General features: G+C 40.6%; 1 protein-coding gene across 3 annotated transcripts; it reads left to right on the top strand.

Annotated features, from left to right (window-relative positions):
- Positions 1-11,822: 11,822 nt before the first annotated feature.
- LOC133900857 (zinc finger CCCH domain-containing protein 63) lies at positions 11,823-23,669 on the top strand. Of its 3 annotated transcripts, none has more exons than XM_062342117.1 (7): positions 11,823-12,103; positions 15,985-16,136; positions 18,047-18,109; positions 18,966-19,085; positions 19,211-19,510; positions 21,199-21,525; positions 22,903-23,669. In XM_062342117.1, the coding sequence occupies exons 1-7, from the start codon at positions 11,992-11,994 to the stop codon at positions 23,170-23,172; spliced, it is 1,344 nt and encodes a 447-aa protein (XP_062198101.1). In that variant the 5' UTR covers positions 11,823-11,991; the 3' UTR covers positions 23,173-23,669. The 3 variants fall into 3 exon arrangements, with proteins under 3 accessions (XP_062198101.1, XP_062198100.1, XP_062198099.1); XM_062342116.1 differs by lacking the exon at positions 11,823-12,103 and adding an exon at positions 12,135-14,201 and having other exon boundaries at positions 21,205-21,525; XM_062342115.1 differs by lacking the exon at positions 11,823-12,103 and adding an exon at positions 12,139-14,201.
- Positions 23,670-24,415: the final 746 nt, after the last annotated feature.

Below are 24,415 nucleotides of genomic sequence, written 5' to 3' on the forward strand. Positions count from 1 at the left end.
GCAATATCACCTGACAGATAGTACTCATATGTAAATAGTTTGCGTTATACATTTACTATTCATGATGTTTTTAATTCCATAATCCTAACAATATTTGTTTTGCAGAATGTCAAGGAAGGGTCAAGGCATCGCGTATGATGCAACGTGGAGTGCAAAGATGCAGCTGTGGATCAAGCAGTGGGAGCATGTAGCTGTAGACGTCCACACGCCCAGCGGACCTTATGACTCGTCCACCGAGGACACCTACTTGCATTGGTTCCACGAAGTGACACAGGTTAGGTGCTTCTCATTACCTGTGAATTCACCGCAGTATGAGCCAAAGATCACATACACGTTTTCCACGAAACCTGTAATGGCTTATCACGCCATGGTATATTTTACTTATTGTATTATACTCACTTGCATTCTTATATTAAATGTGTTGTCCCGTGCATTGTAGATGGACGTCTGCAAGGAGGTCGACACTGAGCTCTTCAAGTTTGTCGATTGTTTTGAGGCGACACCACATCAAGTTGACCCGGCTGAGCTTATCGCCGCTCTTCGTCACCTTGGACATTGTTGCATGTAGGGGGTTCGACACGCTTCATGATAGAGGTTGTTAGACATCAAGCCCAACACACTGAAGAGGTCTCCAGCATGCACTAAGGCAATGCCATCACATTTTGACACTGCTCCCTCATTGTCCGCTGTCCCACCTTTGTCGCGCTTCATGCCCACTCCAGTTTGGGCCACGGACTTCTGTGCTAGGTACGTCTCTTTACAATGCATCCCTCATAATTGCACATTATATTTGCATGATATTTGAAATGGCGTGGTAGGTGGGTCACATGCAGCGACCTCGCTAGGCTTCTTTGTCGCACCGTTTGGCTCATTGGCCAGCTTACTCGATGACTGGATGGAGGTTACGCCTGACGTGCAGGGCCTGTCTCAGACAATGGGGGCACCTCCACCGATGCAATCCTCTCAGGATGACCCTACCACCCCCTGTGGATGTTGGATGACCTCGACATCCCCGTGACCCCCTGATGTACTCCACTGACCACATCCGTCACTGAGAAACGGGCAATCAGAAGGTTGCATGCCCAACAAGCATGCCCGTGGCCAGCACGACGCCCGTGACTCCTGTACTAGGTAGTTGTTAGATTTATTTTATGTTATTTATGTTATGTGCATGTCATGTTATGTATGATGCTTCTATGATGCTCATGTTATCCGGTGCGCTATGATTGCGGTTTTGCTTCTATTTCCTATCATTTCATGCCTTACAAAAGCATAGTAGCGTGCAATCCTTTCTGTCTTCAAAGCATACCAGTGTCACACCATTTGGTCTTAAAAGCATTGCTGAGTGCGGTCCTTCCTATCTCCCGAAAGCACGTATCGACACTTGGAGTGTTGACAGGAACCCTCGTATTAATACGAGTGCAACCCGCCTGGGGGACTTTCCCCATTACATTTTTTCCCCCGTATCAATGCGTATAGCATAGCCGAAGGTGAACTCATTCTCACTATTCATACTTTCTTGGTAAAGAATAGGATACTACTACAACTTTATCTGGACACACCCCAACCTTATCTAGATGTTCTCCGTCGAAGGCCAAGTCTACTCGGATTCAAAGTCGAGTCCTAATTGAACTCCAAAATCTACTCAAAGTCTCAGGACAGTACGTCAGTAAAACGGGTATAACGTTCGCATGCGGAGTCCAATTGAGGCGTTATTAGACTTGCTAAAAAAGCTTATGAGGAGACCTTTCCAATAGATCTGGTCACATCCTTAGATTCATTAGGAATTAATCAGAGTCATTAAAATAAGGTGTTACATCACTGTGTAAGCATGTCGAGGTCGAAGTCCAAGTTGTGTATGCCTCTTCCCAATGCTACACAACCATAGGTCGACCCCCTCATGTCCACTTATATATACAGTAGCTGTCATAGTTTAGGCTAGAGTTTTGCTTAGATTATTTTATTTAGATAGTTTCACCGCTTGTTCAGTTTGTGGAACCCCAACTCGAGTATTTCATTAGTAATTAACAATATTCAGATTGCATCTACCTGTACCTACTTATGTTCTCGATTCGCTTGCAGAAAAAGCCTTCTTAGTGAGGTCAACCGCATCTTGGCACGGTTGATAACCACGGAGTATTGGTGTAGTGGTTGCGAGGGTTCTCGGTTTGTTCTGGTCAAAGCCTTCGGATCATCAATGTCGACACTCCACCAATCAAATTATCATATTACCTTCGGAAGATCGGGCATACTCCCATCAAGTGGTATCAGATCTTCAGATGTCCGTTAGGTACTCTCAGTTATCCCCTTTGTTTAGTCGTGTTCCTTTACCTAGAGTCCAAAAAATTACCTCACAAAAAAAGATTTAGATCTTAGTTTTTCCACTATCCAAACCACTTTGTGCTTGTCGCAATTTTATTTTCAGTTTTCATATTGTTGAATTTGAGTCCATCGTCAGTGTCTTTGTTGCTGATCAAATCTTTACTATTTTAGTTGTCATGTATCTCAGCTTATCCTTGGCTGCATAAGTTGCAATTAGGGTCTTATTTATTATAGCCAAGCTTGTGTCACTAGTCGCTACGACTATCAACTCAGGTTCGACCACTAGCCTCTTTGACCATCTAGTCGGATTTGACCTCCTACTCGGTTTCACCTCCACAACCTAGTCGGAGTATATATGTTTCTAGCTGCTCTTAGACATCCCACGCACCCTTCATATCGAGCATTGTCTGATAAAGTTCGAGTAGCAATTCCATTGCCAAAACAGAGTAAGCCAAAGTTCAGAGAGAGAGTTTTTTTTTATTACCTATATATTCCTACTCTTCGGAAAACCTTTGTGATCCACTCACCTCACTAAACCCAAAAAATGTAGTAGAAGAGTTTTGAGTTTGTGTCACATTCGCAACCAAAAAAAAAATCAAAGAGTGCAAAAGAAGAAGAAGAAGAAGAAGAAGAAGAAGAAGAAGAAGAAGAAAAAGAAGAAAAAAATAAAGTAAGAAGCAAAGAGTGCCAAAAAAAAAGTAGGAAGAAGAAATAAAATTCAGTGTGCATTACCAATTTTGTTCCATAGTGCTTGTATCTATCTATTCGGCTTGCTTGAGCTAGTTCTAGGAACATGTTCGAGCCAACAACTATGACGAGTACCATGGACTTTTATTCGGCTTTGCTAATCTATTTTCATTAATTGTTATTACTTGCTACTAAATATTGCTTGTCTGAGATCCACCTTCTCTTGATCAAAACAGTTCTCCCCTTGCAATCGTCTCACTTGCATCTGATAAGGTATCACGAACCAGCCACTGGTTGTGCCATCTGTTGTGATTGGTAAGAACACTTGTAAGAGCGTGATAAGATGTTTAAGAGTGTGTGATTCCATCTTCACCTGCACAACCTAGTAGTTGATAGGGATAATATATTTTTGTTATCTCCTGTTTGCTACTAACCCTGACAGATGAAGCATCAGAAGCGCAAGAATGTGCTTTGAGGGAAGAACTCGCGATGGTGTTGGATGAGCACCGTCATGCTTTAAATGATTCCATTGATAAGAAGTTCATGAAAATAAATACTACATTACAACGGCTTAGTGATACTATTGTAATGCTCAATGCACACTTTGATGAGTTGGCCAATCAGCTACAAAACAATGGGCATATGAATACTCATGGTTACGCCACTCACGAACATGAGACAAAGAAGTTACCCGAGAGCCATACCAGCACTGCTACATCTACTCCCACAGGTTGTAATACCCTCTCATCCCTTCCTTCTTATGCTGGATTTGGTGCCGATAAGTACATTGATTGGGAACTAGCGATAGATAAAAAAATTGCACAACGTCGAATGTATGAAAGCAGATTAGGAATGTCGCTAGCATTTTAACTAATTATGCATCAATTTGGTGAAAGAATTTGTGTGCATCCAACAAGGTTCCCTGAACTTGGAAGAAAATGGAAATTCTTATGAGAGAAAGATTTATTCTTCAACCTCATGCATCTATTTGTAAAGAAGAAGAGCATCTTTCAGAGGAGCAAGCCCTTGCTGCACCTCCACCTGTGCCTAATATTTTGCAGGAAAATATGAACAAAACAAGAGAAGAAAAATGAGAAGAAGAGCAAGGAGAAAGAGGAGCAAGTTGTTGCTTCATGCAGGCTTCAAGAACGTAAAGAAGATAATGCATCTATATCGTCTGAGAAATAGAACAAAGGTAATGAAAAAGGTGATACACTCACACAAGGTGAGGATTACTTTGATGTCCTGAAATTGCCCACTACAAAAGCTATTGTAGAGCAACCATTAGTGGAACATATTACTGGTTTACCTTTATCTTAAGATGATTTGTTTGTTGTTCCTTCTAACAAAAAAAGAGTTGTGTGGTAATGCTTCACTTAAATCACAAACCACAGCTTGTGTTTGATGTTTTACAAATGAATACTTGTTCTACACTTAAACATGTTCAATGCATTAATAGTGAAAAAGAAAAGCTAAAATTGCTATCTTGTCTAAAAACTTTAGGTTATATTGAATTTGATGTTCTTTGTGATCTGAATAGTTTACAGAATAAATTAAAACTTAATTCTGATTTTCCATACTTGTTATAGAATATTTTTTATGTTATTGGCAAATACAATGATAAATTAGAATATATGGTGCGTCGAGTTTATATTTGTTCAAATCTGAAACCTTCTATTATTGTGCCACAAAGTGATAATTTAAAGGACTACAATAGCTCTATTAATGTCATGTCAAGTTTCTCTAGTTCTATTTTCAAACTACAGAATAGTTTTCAAGAATGGGAGCATTGTTGGTTGCTATCATACAACCATCAATTGCTACCGCACACCATAATTATTGTTTCACCTTTCTTTGTACAGAACATGCAAGTTGATACCAGGTTGTCATACCATACTACTTCTTTTAAAGAGGGGAGCAAGAAGTGACACATGTATACATTATACTAATATTGTCTGCTATGGCCAATGATGATCAGGTACAATTGTTTCAAAAAGAATTACAAATTCTTGATAAAAAAAACTTATAATATTACATAACGAGAGTTCCTTACACATTTTGCTTTGTGTAAAAGTTTATGGGCAAGATAATGCTATACGCAAACTGAAGACAGTTTGTTGTAAACAAGGGGAGTATGATGAGGACATAGCTCTTTCGGATACACACAAGGTGAATTCATTCCTCACTATTCATACTTTCTTGGTAAAGAATAGGATACTACTCAGTTTTTGTGTTATTTTGTTGCTTAGGAGCATGGGAGAAGCATCACAACTTTATCTGGATGCACCACAACCTTATCTGGATTTCCTCCCTCAAAGGCCAAGTCTACTCAGATTCAAAATCGAGTTCTAGTCGAACTCCAAAGTCTACTCGAAGTCTTAGGATATTACATCAGTAAAACTGGTATAACTTTCATATACGAAGTCCAATTGAGTTGTTCTTGGACTTGCTGAAAAGCTTATGAAGAGACATTTCCAATATATCTAGTCACACCATTCGATTCGTTAGGAATTAATTAGAGTCATTAAAAAAAGTGTTATATCACCGTTGTGGGCCTTATCGAGTCTTGTAAGCGTGTCGAGGTTGGTCCATGTTGTGTACGCCTCTTCTCAGGGCTACACAATCATAAGTTAACCTCCTCATGTCTCCCTATATATATACAACAACCATCGTAGTTTAGGCTCAGATTTTGCTTAGATTATTCTATTTAGACAGTTTTGTCGCTTGTTCGGTTTGTGAAACCCTAACTCAAGTACTTCATTGGTAATTAGTAATATTTAGATTGTATCTACTTATTCTTGCTTGTGTTCTCGATTCGCTTGCAGAAAAAGCCTTCTTGGCGAAATCAACCATGTCTTGGCACGGTTAATAACCACGGAATAGTGGTGTAGTGGTTGTGAGGGTTCTCGATCTGTTCTGGTCGAAGTGTTTGAATCATCCATGTCGAAACTCCACCAATTCTGGGAAAATGTGTAGCGCCGAAAGGATTCTAAAATATGGAAATAGAATAATTGCTGCATCCTTGTTTGAGAAATAAGTATCTACAGATGATGAATCCAACTATGAATTGGAGTACGAGGTCCTGTCCTATGGAGCTGATGGACATTGGAAATTCATTGGGACATTTCTACAGTCTGGTGTGGCCCTAGAGAAGAAGACTTGCATTGGTGATGGGAGCGTCCAAGTGCTCAAGTGCATTGGTGATGCTGAATTATTTGCCACCATCAAGAAGATCCAGTTGACATGGGATCCTGGAGACGTGTTAGCATCAGCTTGGGGACCAACTGAAATTCAAGAGGGAAGAATGTTACGGGCTCTACTTCCTAGGCTTTGGGCTTGGGCTTGAGGTGGCAAGGCCCATTGTGGAGAAGGAACAAAGGCTTACAAAAGGAATTGACCAACAGCCGCACGAGAGTATCGAAGAACATAACATAAGCTTCTTCTACCTCATCTCTCCCTCCTCTCATTCATGCTCCTCCTAATCCTGTGTATTCTTGCTCTTTTTTATCCTCTACTGCTTCTCTTGAACTCTCAATTCCTATATATAGCTATCAATTTATATTAGATACATGTGGTACTATATTAAATACATATGGTACGTAATATATCCTTATCTTCGCAGCCATTATTTGTACTTTGGATGATGTCTAGTTGTTTCGCGAATTGAATAGATATGTGCACTCAAGGGCATAACATCCAGCCTACAAATCACGCCTTTTATTGGAGTTGGGACTCTGAAGTTCAGCGAGACAATAAATTTTTCAACATGCTTGAATGTCAAATGTACTTTGAGTATTTTTTGCTGCATACTACGCTTGCGTAACCAAAGCCGGAAGCGCCCATTCTCTCGTCCCCTCTCGCCACGCCATGCGTGCGCCCCAAACAAAGAGCGGCAAGTCGACACGTGAAGAGACGCACCGCAACGCATTTTATTTTCTCCCGCTAAGTGACCCCCGGGTCAAACCGTTTTTTAAAACGTTCAAACCCCCATAAAAGCCCGGGCCCACCGCCACCACCACCCTTCGCACGGGCCCCACCTGTCATCAACTCCTCCCGCAATAAAAGACCTGAGAGGCCGGCCCGGCCAGGATCTAAACTCACACACACCCGCCCGCGTCTACCCTCCACCACGCACGCGCCCGTTGCTTCTCACGGGCCCACTTGTCCTCGGCTCCTCGCGCGGAGGGTGAGCGCTGCGTGCGCGTCGCCCGCACTCGCGTCTTCTGCGAGAAGGAAGGACGGTGGGGCCCAGCTTGGCCAACCGTGTCTCACCACGTGGCGGGCGCACCGCCTCCCGTGCACCATCCACTTCTGACAGGTGGGGTGCCCTTACGGGGGACCCGGAGGCCAGTGGGAAAGAATGAAGGCGTCGGTGGGAGGCGGGCCCTGCACGGCACGCGCGAGGTGGAGGCGGGAACCTGCGGGGCCCGCTGCTCCTTTGACGCCCCAGGTCGCCGCGTTCCCACCTCGGCCGCGGAGCCGCTCGTGCGGGGCGGGCAGCTGCGCCCGTGAGCTCTGCTTTGGCCCTTTGGGCGCATCCTTGACGTCGGTGGACGATCTGACGGACGATGCGAGCCTACGGGAACGGATGCCTGGTTTCTGTTGCGGCACCGAGTGGTGGTTACTGCCCCTCGTATTTTCTTGTGCTTTCGCTAGGGGTACACGGAAGGGCTGGTACAGCATGAAACGATCCTCCTTCATGGGTTCAATTTTCTTCGACACTTTTGGTTTGGGTCGCCATCAGATCCGTGACGGATCTTTGATACTTATGGGATGGCGACTGCTGCTGGCGCATGCCTCACGCATGTTCCTTCTTTTAGTTTTTTACTAACGGTTGAATATTGTTAGAGCATAGGTTGTTAAATTATGGTTGGTAGCTAGCTAACTCATTGAATGTTTTTAGATGCTTAATTATGATTAAGAAAAAAAATATGAGAACTAGCATTTACGACTTACTACCTTTTGTTTCGACGAGATGGATGAGTTCGTGAATTAGTTTAGATCTCAGCTGGATTTTTAACGATTCAATGAATCAAAATTATCTTACCTAGCAAGCACTCAATGCTTCTTTTTTTCCTTTTTTTTTCCATATTGGGTAAGTGCGGACCAAAGGATTTTAAATGCCATCATGTGCCTCATTTCAACTATGTATACATGCATGTAATTTTTCTGCAAATTTGCTAGACTCTTTTTAGTGGTCATATAGGTTCAAGTCCAGAAGGATATGATGCTCGATGACACTCCCTACCAACCAAACTAGTACTCGGACCTGGACTTGCTACACTTAGGTTTATAGTTTTTTAGAGGAAAAATAACTTAATATTTTTATGCTTAACCGAGTGCATAATTTCTCTAGTGACGGTGTGCTTCTCTGATCAAGTTTGTTTTAACTTTGGCTTTCGGGTTGGGGTGTGTGTGAGAGGGGGGGGGGGATTCATTGTGGTCAAGTATAAAGGGACTTTGTGTGGCGGCACACAATGATGGGAGGCAACGGTGGCGCCTCCGTCGTGGGACGAAGGAAGGTGCCACATGGTTAGGAGGTGCTAGTGGATGGCATTGGCACCCCAAAGTTGATCCGGGTGGCAACGTGAGGTGAGAATGCACTACAATTTAGTTGATATTATTAACAATTTACAACATCTCTAAAAAGCCATTATGGTGAATATTTATTACCTATGACTGACAACAACTGTTTGTTCATGTTATTAACGATTTACAGTATGCGATTGCACATGTTCTCTCAATATTTCATATATAATTGTATAATACTTTTACAAACAGTGCTAACTTCTTTTTAGACATATTGGACTAACAATTTTGTCATCTTCACAATGTGGTAGCCTTCATTAATGTAGATTATAGATGACATTTTCATGGGAGGTCTAATCACTTTGGAAACAACAGGGTCAACCCAAATGCTTATAATAGATTGGGGAAGCTATGCCTATGCAAATGGTAGCCTATAACTATTGTCTAGGCTCCACAAGAGTTGGTTTGTTATTATCAAAGTGTATTTATAAAACTAGATGCGTTGACCATGTTATACTTGCGACCTCCAATGCATGTAGGGTATATTGTTAGCTACTTCGCTGCCAATTGCATCAAACAACACATCTTGCATGTTTTTTTTTATACAATCGGTTTTACACAATTCCACCAAGGGAAGCGCTATACCTAACAACATGACCACATTCGTACTAGAAAGGATATGCTCAAGTTGTTGTTTTACAAGTAGGCCGATAACTAGAATGCAAGTCCGAATTGAATTTTTTAGAATGTATAATTAATTATACGCCACAGCTTGAGAGTGAATTTAGGAACATCATGTATGGGTCTCACACAGTATTGCATAAAGAGAAAAGGTGAATAAGTTGACAAATATAAAGAACTATCTATCTGCAACACTTACTCCTAGGATGATTCCATGACTTCGGGGGAGGGTTTGCCACTTCTGAACTCAAATATGCCACTTGTTAGCAGTGTTATTGTTTAAATGCATCTTCTTCTCTTAGTTGTTTGGAACTTTTGACCTTCCTAAATCTTTAATATCAATTAAAGTTAGGAGTATTCACTATATTGAAGTTGACTCCAAATCAAACCAAAGAGACACATTCCCAACAGAAGTGCACACAAAAGAGACACTAAAAATAATACAATCTGGAGCTAACTTCTGATATACCCTCTACGTAAACAAGCTCTGAATGGTAGGGTGGAAAACGAGTCAAATAATCATATATCTTCGTATTTTTAAAACTAATCATATATCTTTGTGTGCTTCAATCTAATGAATAGGAATGCACACAAATCGTACCATCAAGAACCTTCTATCAAAGATTTTATTAAGTTATAGTAGAATCTTGAACATGGTACTATTTTTATAAAGTAATAGAAGTATAAAATTAAAAAGAAAATTACATTTATTCTCGATTGATATGCTAGCTAAATTCACGAAGCTCCGCATAAATATTGCATTCAGTCATTGATGATATAACTTTTTTCATGTTATTTGCAAAATGAGAAAAAAATATTGCAACAATGTGTATGCTTGGTCTGAGTACAAAAGGCAAAGCTGCAAAGACGTAAAACGAAGAGACCCTTTCTCCTCGCCGGTATTTGAGGGGAAATGGTAGTAGAATTACTATTGCGCCAAACCACTAGAGTGTGGAATTTAAAGTTCAAGATAATACTATACAATGCACGTCATCTATAGCTCAATCGCCTTTTGGCATTGTTTTCCGATCGAAGAATCCAACTTTTCTTCTTTTTGAGAATTCCAAGCAATGCCACCCTAGTTTCGTGATATGAACAATGTTTTGTGCATATCATATTATGTGTTGATGGAAGCTTTTTGCAAATCACACCTTGCGCACCAAGATGCTTTCCACTTTTCATACGTGAGAAATGATAAGCATTGGAATCAAAATTGTGACGCTTAAACAACCACTTCATACACTACAACAAAATTAGAGATTGTTAAAGCACATAATATGAACACCTTAGTTACACTTTTAGCACCATTTCATGACCCAACAACCCCTGCTTTCTTTTCAAACAATCACATCAACACAACCTCAAGTTTGCACCCACCGATTTAGCACTGGTAATTTCCATGCAGCTTACACCACCACGGGGTGCATGAGCCCTCTATATTCGAGAAGAAGAAGGCAAAGACATAGCAATAACACCAATAAAGTACTAAAGCTAAAAAATCACATTTGTTCTTGATTGACATGTTAGAGAATTATATAAATATTGCATTGAATCATTGACGACACATGTTTTTCATACTATATATTTGTAAAATGAGAACATAATTACTACAACAATATGTAGGCTTGAAAAGGCAGATATGCAAATAGGTAAAACTAAAAGGCCCCTTCCCCTAGCTAGTATTTGAGGGCCAATGACAAATATAATTATATTATTCGAAACAATTAGTACATTGCATTTTGAAGTTTCTGATAATGCTGCACAATGCATGTCATCTATACCTCATTCATCTTGTGGATTTGTTTTCCGATCAACAAATTCAACTTCTTATTTTCGAGAATTCCTAGCAGCTTACTTCAACAGATGGCCTAATATCAATAAGGCTTCTTGGATATCATATTATGTGATGGTGAAAGATTTTTGCAAATCACACCTTGTGAGCCAGGATGTTTTCCACTTTTCATAGCCGCTTGTGAGAAAGGAAAGACATTGGAAGCAAAAGTGTGCCATCTAAAATAACCACTGCCATGCATTGTAAAAAAATTAGAGTGCTAAAGTGCACACTATTAACAATTTAGTTACACTTTTAGTACTATTTCCTGATCTAACAACTTGAATTTGTTTTCGAACAATCCCATCAACGCAACCTCAAGTTTGTGCCCACAATTTTAATACTGGAGATATTCATGCAGCATGCTCTGTGCGTGTGGCATGTGAAATCTTTATATTCTGGAAGAAGACAAAGACGTATAGCTCTAACGACACTGTACCATATGGTATCCGAGACCCATAAAGGCACATATGTAACCATAAAACGTGACGCTCTCAACAACTATGATAACTCATGTCTGCATCATCTACTATACCACATCGCTATCGGTTAAACCTACCCTACCGCGTCATCCGCATGTAAAGCCACGGTGCCGTGGTGTGGAGTGGGCCGCGGAAGGTGCCGCTTGTGTACATACGCGGGGTGTCTGTAAGAGCGGCTCCGGTTGACTGAGTGGGTTTGGGTGGTTCGGTAGCTGGCGCAAGGGCAGCGCGGCCGCGGGGCAAGGCGGTGAAAAGAAGCGGGGGAGGGGAGGAACAAAACGTCTGGCTGTCCGAACGGGGACGCCTCGTTCCTCTCATTCCCTTCCACCTCTCTCTCTCTCTCTCCTCACTCCTCTCTCTCTCTCTGACGCGCGCGTGACACCTCGACGGGCGCGCGCGAGAGCAGCCACCGACTGATCGCCGGCGGGGCGGGGGCGATCTGATGCCAGCGCGGCAGTGATGGCGGCGCCGTCCGGCGGTTCCGTGGGCGGGGGTGGCGGCGGGGAGGGCTCCTCCTCCTCGGCCGCCGCGGCTGCCGCCGCGACGATCGGGACCCACGGGGTCGAGGAAGGTGAGCAACCCCTCCTGCTCCTGCTCCTCCTCCTCGTGCTTCGGTGCTTGCTTATGGAAGCTTCTGCTCGAGCGCGGTAGGTTTCGGTTGGATTGTTGAGGCCGTGGTGACGGTTTCAGTTTGGGGGAAGCGGGGTTTCGCGGGGATGGTGCTGAGGTACGGATCGCGCGCGCGCGTGGGCGCGCAGAATCGGGCAATGCTGGGGGCGCCGCGGTGTCGGTTGCGCGCGCGGGTGGGGGTTTCGGTTATTTTTAGTGCGCGGCGCTGGTGTTCGTAGTTCGAACCCTCAGCTGCGGCCTCAGTTTGGAGTGTGTACACCGATTTCGCAACGGTTCATTGAAAATATATGCATTTGGGTACTCGTCGGATTGAAGAAGCTGCTCCTGTGTGGTTTGGGCGCTGTGTCGGGTGTCAAAGGCGAGGCCTTTGAGCGCAGTTGACACGACCGTGTCTGCAGGATTGCCTCAATTGACGTGCTTTAGCAATGCCGGTGCGTTTGGTGGAGGTGCAGAGTACTTTCGATTTTGCTTTTTGTAACTTTCTGATCTTTGGTGGGTTTATCATGGGTGGTAACTAGTGATTAATGATCAGAGGTGGTTACTAGTGAAGAATGAGCATCTCAATTGGGAAAGGCCAGAGTTTTCCTTGGAAGATAGGAAAGGTTTCTTAGTGGAATAGTTTGGTTTTGGGAAGGAGCACGTGAAGATGTGGTCAGTTGATTACAGTTACTATTTAGCCCAGGCAATGCTGCTGTGATTGTGCTGTCGGTTCTTCTTTAAGGTTTGAGTAAGAGATGGTGTTGGGGACTAGGGCCACAATTTTATTTTGTGGATGCAAATTGTTTTGCGGAGGTTTCCAATATGGGCAAGGAATTGGTGTTGTTTCTGAGTGGAAAGGTCAGACTTTATGTGTTCTTGGAGGCAGTTACATGGGGTTTTTATTGTTCTGAGCCTTTTGGGGTTTCTTTTGTCTCACCCTTGCAATGCTGACATGTCTTCCATGGAGATGGACATTTTTGTGTGCTCCTGTGTATCTTTTTGGTAGGATAATCTTGATATGATTTTCTGGATCATGGAGTATAAAGGTTTTTGGAGGATAGGTGATGTATTTTGTGAGGTTGTCCATTTTAGAAAGAACGATGGAGAGAGGCGACAAACTAATTCACGGATACTTATATTTTTGGAGGACACATGAGAATATAGGTGGGATAGTTTGCGTGCTAGTATTCTTGCTGCAGCCTGCACTTCTGCTGTCTCCGAGGACAGTTGTAATAATGTTCTTGTGCTTTGAGAATCAGTAGTAGTTGATCAATGGATCATCAAAGTTGAATTTGCTTTACTTATCCTGGATAAAATTCTACATATCCTATCTCTGTGATAACGCTGAGGTTGGCAACATTGTATCTTGCTTTACTACTCATAATTAGTCCCATTCTCTTGTCTGCCCTTGCATGGTGTTTGTGCAACAGAATTGCTAAATATTTGTAGTGTGACTGATAATCCTTTTGTTGTTACTGCTGATATGATTCACGACTTCCGTATTTTCTGAAGTAACGTCCACAGTTTCTCTTCCCATAGCATGAAAGAATATATTAGAAGTTGTTTAATGTTTATCAATTCGGTGGTCCATCATTCCTTTTGATTATTGTACTTCCCATTGTTATGCACTGGTAGTTAAACTAGTTTTTAGCACACTTTTAATATTTGCTGTGTTTTTAGGGGTTGTGTACACACTGACGAAAATCAGTTTTGCCTTTTGTGTTTGATAATGCTGTAATGGAAGCGATTGAAGACCTTTTTTTGTGGAAAGTACTAAATTTTAGCCTTTATGTTGTAATTTCTGTTGTTTTGTGATGATATTTATGGGTACATGGTTCTCTTTAAACATTCGACCCAAGTTTTTGATGGCCTGATCACCTGAGATAGTAGTCCTGATCTAATGCCTCGGGCGGCCATGAAGGTGACACCATTGATTGCCAGGGGTGGCTCCTGTGCTGCAGGGGAGGGTTCCTGTTCTGCAGGCAAGAGCTCCTCTTCAGCCGCTGCAGTCCCTATCGCTGTCGCAGCTGCTGTCTTCGGGCCCCATGGGGCTGATGAAGGTGCGCTGCCCCATCTTAGGTCTATGGGTTTGTTTTGTGGCCATGATTGAACTGCTATTGTGATTTCATTTAAGGCAACATTTCCATTTCTGGAGACTAGACTCCTTGAAGCTGTGGTGTTCGGGAGCACGCTTTGTATCGAGTGATGCTGCTGGATTCATTGTTTAAGTTGCAAGGTCTAATTTTGTTTATGTTTATGAGGTAGTATGTGAGTCAGGTGTGGTCTCAGTGTTGTAAGTTACTGATTGAGGTGCAGAAAAAAATGAGGCCCGAAGGTGCAGGTTCCACCATCATTTGGTTATAGATGATTTATTAGTGGTTGTTTTGTGGTGAATAAATGTATTGGAAGGTAGCTGATCGTTTTAGTGCGATTATTTATTTTTGGAGGATATAGCATGGAGAGTTAGAGAACTGATTTATTGCAGTTTATATGTCAGTCAATACTGCTGTGGTTTTGGTATCAGTCATTACCGATGGTTTGAGTAAGAGGTTTTTATTGGGTAGTGGAGCTTCAAATTAATCAGATTTGGGCAGAGGTTTGAGCTAGTTGAGGTTCAGTCTGGATTTTTTCTAATTTGTGTGTGGAATTGGAGTCGTTTTGTATTTTAGGCAAAGAGGTTAGAGCTCAGATTTTGTAGTATGATTCTTGGAGATTTAAGGAGAAAAGGGTTTCACTTTAGTCTTAGGCCTTTATGTGTTTTCTTTCACAATTACGAATGCTAGTTTGTTTTGCAAACTATTTAGAGATGAAGATTTTTTTTGTGCTATAATATATCTTCTTGGATGTAATTATATTTCATGAGGATGCTCTCGCGTGAATCCTTGAATGGGTGAAAATGAAGTGTTTTTGACTTTGGAGAATATTATGGTTTAGTTGGTGATATTGTTTTTTTTTTCGAAGAATGACACATGGAGTTGATGAACTGATTGTGGTTTGGTTTTGACTTAATGGACAATCCAAGCATCGGTCATGGTTACTTAACAAAAATTGTGTGAAGTGCTGTGCAGTTACTTCAATTTTGGACGAATGGTCAGAAAATGGGAGGAATAGCTCTATGCTAATGTTGGTGTAGCTTCTCTGCTGGATCTTAAAGGCTGTAACAATAATTTACTTGAGATGAGGACCTGGATGATCATGATTATGATTGAGGAATAAAGTTTGGTTGTACGTTTGTTTTTCTTTCATGGAGAATTAAGGTTTCCATTTTGTATATTTTGTATTTCTGACATGACACTGCATGTGGCAATATTCAGCCTATTGCCACTTGAAATTACTCCGTCCAATTTTCTTTTTGTCAGTCTCATTGGTCTTTACCCCAAGAGATATCTTCCAAGATCTTTAGTGGGGTTGATTAGTTTTGTTGTTCACTGCTGCTGCAAACAACTCTGGATGCCCATTTTCCTCTCTTCTTGATGGTCCCAGTCAGTTCTTGGTGATTTTATCTTTTTGATCTGTTCTGAGGGATTGCAGGGTGAATTAAATTGATTTGTGACCTTTTTTTCTGGGGTGGTTGGGGGGTGGGGTGGGAATAGAAGGCAACATATAGGGCTTATTTTTGTAGAAAGGACAAAATTTGCACCTTTCCTCTCTTATTTTGTTGATTCATTCTAAATTATTAGATTTGAACCTGAATTAGTGACCAACCAAATGTTATCTATGGTAAGCACAAACCGGATGCTGGTTTCTCTCCTTTGGGGTTAATCATCTGAGCATCATGTACACTTTGTTTTTAGTTTGCTGCATTTATGAACGATTGCTAATATTGTTATAATTCAATTGCAGAGGCGATGTGGCAGATGAATTTAGGGGAACCTGTGGAATCTGGGCCATATCCAGAGCGTGTTGGAGAGCCAGATTGTAGTTATTACATGAGGACTGGCTTGTGCAGGTTTGGGATGACCTGTAAATTTAATCATCCAGCAGACAGGAAGCTGGTAACCTCAATCCATTCCTCTACCCTTCTTTCAGGCATTAGAGTATATATTCTTGCTGTGCTTACAAAGTCTTAATTGTTTGTTTTTTGTCTGCCTTATTTGACCTAGTTTCATATGGGTTCTCATTTGAGGCATTTAAAAATTTAAAATGGATTCTCAATTCCAATCATGCATAAGGTTGCTCCCATGGAGTGCCTACTTTGAAGCTGCTTTCTTGCCCACCTGATTGGAAAAAGAAGACAGATAACATTGGTGCAAGGGTAGTTGGTAGTGTCTTGGTTTGGTGATGTCACCTCCTATTTGAGAAGCTATAGATATTGTATTGGGAAGATCTGAACAGTTTTTGAGTTTCATGTTGATTAGATACTGATAAAGCTTGCTGGCTGCTGATTCTAAGTTTAGCAGTAGCGTTAGCTAGGGAGCTGATTTTTATGTGTATTACACATTCTTCTTGAAAAGTTGTGCCTTTGTCATTTTGAGCTATGTGCATGTATATATGGAGCCTGTAGGACTGACACATCTATTAAATTTCTCATTACATCACCTTACAACTGACCTATCTTATGGAATAATGCCACAAAAGCTGTTTAGGAAATAGTGGTTGATGCTTGATGGTTACTACTAGTAATTTTTCAAGTAAGATGCCATAACTTAAGCTGTTGAAACAATAGTGTTTGAGGGTGTTACAGTTATTGATTTATTACAGAGACTAGCTTGGGTGCAAGTAGACGGACTTCACATCTTTAATACATCATGTCAGCAGTTACCGTAATGAGTCGTGATGAAAAGCAATAGCTTGTGAAATTTGGAACATTTCTTGCAAATCTGATAAGTGAAGATTATTTGGCGATGTTGTGTAGCAAGAAGTCTAGATTTAAGCATGGCAGTGAATACAACCTTCTCTAGATATTTGAATTTTGCTTGTGTGAATCTCCTATGGATGTAAAAATTGGCTTTGCTAGCATTTGGAGGAGGCAGTTCTTTTGCCCTTAAGGGCACATGCCCTCATGTATAGTGCCATTGGATGTGCACTGAGATTCATGCATGTAGTGTGCATGTGTCAATGCCTTTTGGCTGTGCTTCATGTGCAGTGCTCCAATCTCAATCTCAGTGCACATCCAATGACACTGCACATGAGGGCTTGTGCCCTTAGGGGCATATTTTACTTTGCCTTTGGGGGAACCCCTATTTGACTTTGATATAAATTGGGGACATGGGAACCAACAGCTTCATGGTAGAGGCCATATTATTGGGCCTTTCTTTTCATTATATTTAGGCTTCTCACGAGGAGGTTATATTGCACAAGTAACTTGCTCGTTTGCTTTTTTCCTTTGACCATTCAATATTTAAATTGGTCAAATGAATTTGTACGGGTAGGCTCATCATGAAAAATTCTTCCACAATCTTAGATTTCTACTATTTCCATAAATATGTTTTGGTAACTACCTAAAACATTTTGCAGCATTAAGTAGGGATAAAGAGTGGAAATGTTGCAATGACCACATTCTTGATTTTCTCAATAGAAAAAGATAACGATCCCCAAGAAAATAGAGAAAATATTGGGAAGAAGTGAGAGTGATGTTCAAAGTTGCCTTTTGGAGAAGTGCCAAGAACTTCTGATAGAGGGGGGGGGGGGGAGTACTAGTTTGCCATTTATTTAGTGATTCCTTTTCCAAGATTTGGAGTTGGTCTGGTGTATTCCCTTGGGTTCATGTGTGAGAGCTACATGTTGAGCAAAACAATAAACAAACATATTGTAATTTAGCTTGTTTGTTGCAGGTATCTTTTAGAATTGTAAGCTAAAAATTTATAGCTCTTTATTTTCTTCATAACATGCTTCTTTGTCCTACTGTTTATAACTTCATCCCCACACTTGTTGTGATCAATTACATTGGTGGTCTGATTATTAGGCTGTTGCTGCTGCAAGAATGAAGGGAGAATATCCTCAAAGAATTGGCCAGCCTGAATGCCAAGTGAGATTCCTCTCTGATAGTTTCCCCCCTCAGTTTGTTTCTTTAGACATGCAAAACATGATTGTTGGTTCATATCTACACATGCCCTAATAATCAGAAGGTCATCCTCCTGCCATGAATTGTTAATTGAGATGTTTGATTTAGGTCAATATTATATCACTAGTTTGAGCTGTTTTAAACCTGCTTGAGTGAAATTGTCGTATTGTTGTGCTGCAAGCTGACAGGTACCTGCTGGACTTCTTCAGTCCAAGAAATAAATAACACTAAAAACAGAAGTTAAATTAATATATAGTCCTAGTCTCCTAGAACATGTGTTGCTGTTTAGTCTTACATCAGGAAGAATTGAGCTTGGTGCCTGCTAGCATTGATTTGTTTCACGCTGTTTCGTGAAGTTGCATGAATTCTGTTTGATGTGTTTTTTTCAGTGCTTTTATCATTGTTTTTTTGTTCCATGGAGTTATAGCCTCTTAAATGAGCTCACATAACATTCTCTTGATTGAAATGCTGAAACTTTGCATTGTAAGCCATTAACTAGAGGATTATTTTTTTGTTCAAGTAAAATATTGTTTTTGTATTTCCAAATTAACTTGAGTAGAATGACTCTTATACAGATCAACACATAATCCAAGTGTCATTTGATTTAGGGTAAAAAAACTTATTGTGCACGCCTCTATGTGATATGTACTGTTTTTCTTGTCTGAATGACCTGAACCATTATAATCTAGTTCATACCTTTTCTCTCTTTTTTTCTGTGTCAGCATATCATTTTTCGAAAAGTGTGTGATTACATTATGGTTCTTCTGTGAGTCAACGTTATTTTTTTTTTGTTGTTTTCACATTGCCCATTCTTTTCCAGTACTATCTAAAGACCGGCACGTGCAAATTTGGAGCAACTTGCAAGTTTCACCACCCCCGAGATAAGGCTGCAATGGCAACTCGAGTACAGTTGAACACTTTGGGCTACCCTCTACGGCTGGTTTGTTCTGAACTTCTATTGTCATTCACAATTATTCATGATACATATGTAGTTAATATGGTGCCACGTCTCTCTGCAACCTTTTGGCAAGATTAATTTCATTTACTAAAATGTTATTACTGCAGAATGAAAAGGAATGTGCTTATTATTTAAGAACAGGGCAGTGCAAGTTTGGAAGCACATGCAAGTTTCACCATCCACAACCATCTAACACAATGGTTGCGGTACGTGGCTCTGTTTATTCACCTGGACAGTCTGCGACTTCTCCTGGCCAGCATGCTTACCAAGGGGGGGCTGTAACAAGCTGGCCCTTGTCAAGATCTGCTTCTTTCATTGCAAGTCCAAGGTGGCCAGGTCATTCAAGCTATGCACAAGTGATTGTTCCTCCAGGGCTTGTTCAGGTCCCAGGGTGGAATCCTTATGCTGTATGTTCCATGACTTCCGTTTTACTTTTGAGTTCACATGGTCTAACAAGTGCATATTTCACCACCTGATTACATTGTGCACACTCATAGTGCATATTTCACTACCTGATTACATTATGCACACTCATTTATTTATCGAGAATCCTGTGAGAGTAGTTGTTTGTCATAAAAAGTACTTTCATAATATTGTACATGAGAAAAGGTTTTTACATTTCACGTATACTTATAACCATTTCAACAAGGCATAAGGTCTGATCGGTGCCAGTCCGACCGATGACCCAATGGACCTGGGATCTCGGCTGTGTCAATTACCTGGCAGAATCTAATAACTCTGCTATCAGCGTGACCCGTTAAACACTTGGCTACTGTTTCTTGTTTTTGTTAGTTCCTTCTATTATCCTTTTTCTTAATTATGCAAATTTAAGGGATTTTTTTTTTATAATTTGATTGATTTATATTCAAGAGCTGGAAGCTTAGTTTTGTGAAAATTCCAGCATTACCATTAACTATCTGACAGTTTTGGATCAATGTGAAAGTTCCAGCACTGCAATTGATTATCTGAAGGTTTGATTTATCAAGAGCAACCTGATTTGGCATGGAGTCAGAATAAATCTGGTTACTCTTTTCTATGCATCTATACTAATATAAAAAGCACAACCTACTTTCCATTCACCCACCTTGTTTATGCACATCAGTCATGTCCATCTGTTCAACAGTATCTAATGCTCTTAATTTCATGACCATCCTCCCTTTAACAAATAATAACACTGGTAACACTGGATTAGGCCCCTAATTACCATCACCGTCACTACGAAATCGAATGCCACTAATGTATTCCTTAATCATTATAATGTCACCTAATTTAAAACGTGCATCTCTCGTGCATGATTACTAGTGATGATAATTACCGAGATGGCATTACCCTGATCGTCAGCTACAGTTTGCTCATGTTATGTGTTAAGTTACATATTGCATTTGACCTTGAGCACTTATGGTGGTTAAGTTGGCTTTATTTTATCCTAACCATAATTGATGAAGGCTAGCCTGTACACTCGTAGTGATCTACACATACATTTCTTCAATTGTAGTGATAAAAGCCAGCCTATGATATTGATGGCCATTAGGACGAGGCATAAAATGTTAACATGCTGTGCAGAATCAAAATTAACCAGATTGTGGCTTTCATATATTGGATACTAGCGCCTAGATCTCGCTTAGGCGGGCTAGGCGGCCGATTTTGAAACAGTAAATACTTGGTTATGTTTTTCTGTGGCTTCGGTGATGTTCAGGTTAGGACTTGGGAGCTCAAAGCTGACTAGTTGAGAGCACACCCATAATAGGTGTTACTGCTATGGTGTTTCATCTCCAGAGCACAAATCACATCTTAGTCTAGAGGAATTCCCTGAATTCCTGTTGAAAAACTAATCCAAAGAGATTCCTGAATTCCTGGTAGAAACCTAAAATCTGTAATGCCTTTTCATGGCTTTGTTGTTCATTGTAGGTTTATAAACTTAGTATATTGATAAGTTTACTTTTTCCTCATGTTCATACTGATCTCCATGCGTAGGGGTATGAGCTCAGATTTTGTACTTAGAAAATCCATTACTTGTAAGTAACTGGTTGCTCTTGAATAATTTCTGCAATCTCCATGTAATTTATGAATTATTAGTTATTTTTTATTGTTTTAGGCGCAGATTGGTTCTTCATCCTCAGATGACCAACAACGGACGCCTGGAGCTGCCCAATACTATACTGGCTCACGCCAGGGTGAAACACCTGGCATGGGTGATCAAGGAATGTTTTCAACTTACCAAGCTGGTTCTGTTCCTGTTGGACTTTATGCAGTACAGAGGGAGAATGTATTTCCAGAGAGACCTGACCAACCTGAATGTCAGTTCTATATGAAGACTGGAGACTGTAAGTTTGGTGCCGTATGCAAGTTTCATCATCCCAAGGAGCGAATAATTCCTTCCCCCAATTGTGCGCTGAGTTCTCTAGGTCTACCTTTACGCCCGGTAAGAGTTTTGTAAAATTAAATGTCCCTAAGTTTACTCTCTAAGATGTGTATGCAATTTTGGGTAGATTTTTTCTGGCTATCCTGGCCTCTTTTTTTCTTTTTAATCTAAGTAAGGCATATTGCTACAATCCCCTCTATCCATAGGGAGTGGTGGTTTCTTCTCGAGCCCTTTTACGGTGGTCCATACTATCAGTAGGCAGGAGGTAGTATAAATTTAATCTGACCGTCCACGTGATTGGATATTTCTGTAATTACGACGAGAGTGTTAATATTTACCCATCATACTATTGAAGGACATTGTAGTCTTTTTTTATACTTAATCCCCAAATAATCGTTCAACCAAATAATCAGCATTCAGACCAGTCTAAACATTAAACCTATGAATTTGCACGATATAACTACCATGCCATTTCTTTTTTCCCAGAAATACCCTTATACTACATATACCCTTCTCATATACTACTCATACTACCTCTAAATAATGGGTAGTATTCTAACCAATCCAGACCATTTGATTCAAAAAATTGATGGCTTAAGTTTCTCCGAGACCACTGTAAAATTTTTCTTCTCGTATATGGGTTTAGGGAAACTCATCAGAATAGTGATATTGAAATGACTATGGTTATCCTATAGATCTTTCAGGTATCCTGTGGTGTAATTTTGATTAAGAGGTGTTTGCCAAAATTGTAAACCAATGGTGTTATTTTCCAATAGTTATCCTCCTGGTTCTCTTCTGTATCTTATTTTTAGAGGAACTAACGATGGTTCATCAGATGGGGCTATATATCTGTTCCTGAATGACAATTTGCATGGGGCTCTATATTGTAATGCAATGCTGTCAAATGAGTTGGACCTTAAATATCGAGATCAGTGTGGTATTAATTCCACACAGTAGTTAGTAGTTACTTTGTGTAGAATAGTTATTTGATTTATTGTATGATAGGTTCCGGTGAAGTAACCATGATATACCTTGGTTGGACTGCAGTTTATTTCACCGTCTGTAGGCACGCTAATCCTAGTTTAATCTCCGTTAATTTCTGTTTCATTCATCACATGCAAAACTACCGGAACACTATTAAGACTTGACCCGCTTTTGTCCACCAAGCAGTTGCTGTCCTGTAACTTCATGCTTTCAGAACCGTGCAGCAATATCTTTTGGTTATCTACTGTACACCCTGCCATTGGTTGTAACACATAAGGTCACTGTATCCGTATTTATTTTCCTTATTGTTGATTTGTTCTTAATAGCTATGGTGCCGAACGTTTAAGTAGAATCAAGGTTGATATCTTGCAATGCTTGACACTAGTGATATAATGCAAACACATTATACAAGATGGTACATGTTGCTTAAACATCCGTTTTTTCTGCTTACAGGGAGAGCCCATATGCAGTTTCTATTCTCGCTATGGCATCTGCAAGTTTGGTCCAACTTGCAAGTTCGATCATCCAATGGGAACCGTCATGTATGGCCTTGTTCCATCACCAACTAGTGAGGTCCCAATTGCTCGACGCATGCTGGCACATGTACCATCACATTCAGAAGTGTCGCCTGACAATGGCTCCGGGAGGTCTCGGAGGATTACCCATTCAGATTCCCAGCAAATACCCTCTGGTGAAAGAAGCACCGAGAGAGAGGCGTCCTAAGCCATCCTCGGTGCCATGTCCATGCTGCTTCCAATTCTTAACTCGAGTAATTACCCGCAACAACATTTGAGAAGCCGAAGTTGTACAGGTCTTTTGCGCTTTTGCCTCACCTTTGAGCTTTACATACCGGAGCTTGCTTCAACATGTATTGCATTCAGGCAGGAAAAAGTTCTTGCCTGTTCGGGATGCTCATTTGCCTAATGAAAACGGGACAAACCTTATTTAAACATATGTATGGAACCAACTCACCTCTGGACATTGGATTCCATTCGAGTAATATGTCATGATCGCTTTGTTGTAGTTATAGAGGTGCGTTGCAATGAACGAAGCTTCTGTGAAACTGACTGGGGAAATAGCCTCCACTTCTGTTAATTATTTCGCTTTTCTTTACCATTTCCATAAGAGCAACCAGCATCAAAAGTTGAAGATGCGGGAATAATATGTTGCCGTCATACGCTTTGTATAATCTTGCATATTTAAACCCACTTATTTGTTGCCTGAGAGCGATTTCACCTTTATGGTTTGTAATATCCCAATTTTTGGTTTTTAATAAAAACTAGAAACATACGTGGCGTTGCCAGGCCGCTGAGCTCGGTCCATTGGTGTGGGCTTCAAACAATGTCTGCCAGGCCGATAATATCTACTGTAACTATACATGTGTAGAAAAGACTGTTAACAATCAAATAAAATCTCTAACCTGTACTGATGCAACCCAATTGTTATCGTGTTTAAGAATGTAAAAGGTGGTTCGACAAATAGATCTTGCAAGTTAGGCAACTGATTCTCCCAACATATTTGACAGTACTAAAGAATTAGATCTATCGAATATTTGATAGTACTAAAAAATTAGATCCATCGAATTTGAGCTTGAGTATAAACAATATAGTACATGCCCAATGGTATGTCATGAAAGCTCACCAAGCTCCATGAAGACTCTAAATCCAACCAGATAGTCGTACTCATTCTACAAAGGTTAGGATAACCAAACAAGCTAGCCAGAGTAACAAAAGTTAGTTGTCAAAAACAATGCCGAGAAGTTTTAATGATCAGGCATCAACAATCAACTCAATACACCAAATAATGAGAATTGTCCCCTCAACATGAACTATATGACTCTTTTGATTACCAGATTTCTATAAAAGAGAAACATGTACATCAAGAGAACCATTGTTTGTTTTTCGGACTTTTTACTTGTTTCAAAGGGGGAAAATACCACTCAAATATCAATTTTGGTTATTGGAGC

Source organism: Phragmites australis, chromosome 19, assembly GCF_958298935.1.
Source record: "Phragmites australis chromosome 19, lpPhrAust1.1, whole genome shotgun sequence".
Classification (NCBI taxonomy): domain Eukaryota; kingdom Viridiplantae; phylum Streptophyta; class Magnoliopsida; order Poales; family Poaceae; genus Phragmites; species Phragmites australis.

What these genes read in the sequence shown, in the direction of transcription:
- LOC133900857 (XM_062342115.1), top strand. Translation starts at nt 14,042, where the DNA reads ATGCCTCGGGCGGCCATGAAGGTGACACCATTGATTGCCAGGGGTGGC. An exon ending in TTGGCCAGCCTGAATGCCAA is followed by an intron (nt 18,110 to 18,965) that starts GTGAGATTCCTC and finishes ATTCTTTTCCAG; the next exon opens with TACTATCTAAAGACCGGCAC. An exon ending in CAGGGTGGAATCCTTATGCT is followed by an intron (nt 19,511 to 21,198) that starts GTATGTTCCATG and finishes TTATTGTTTTAG; the next exon opens with GCGCAGATTGGTTCTTCATC.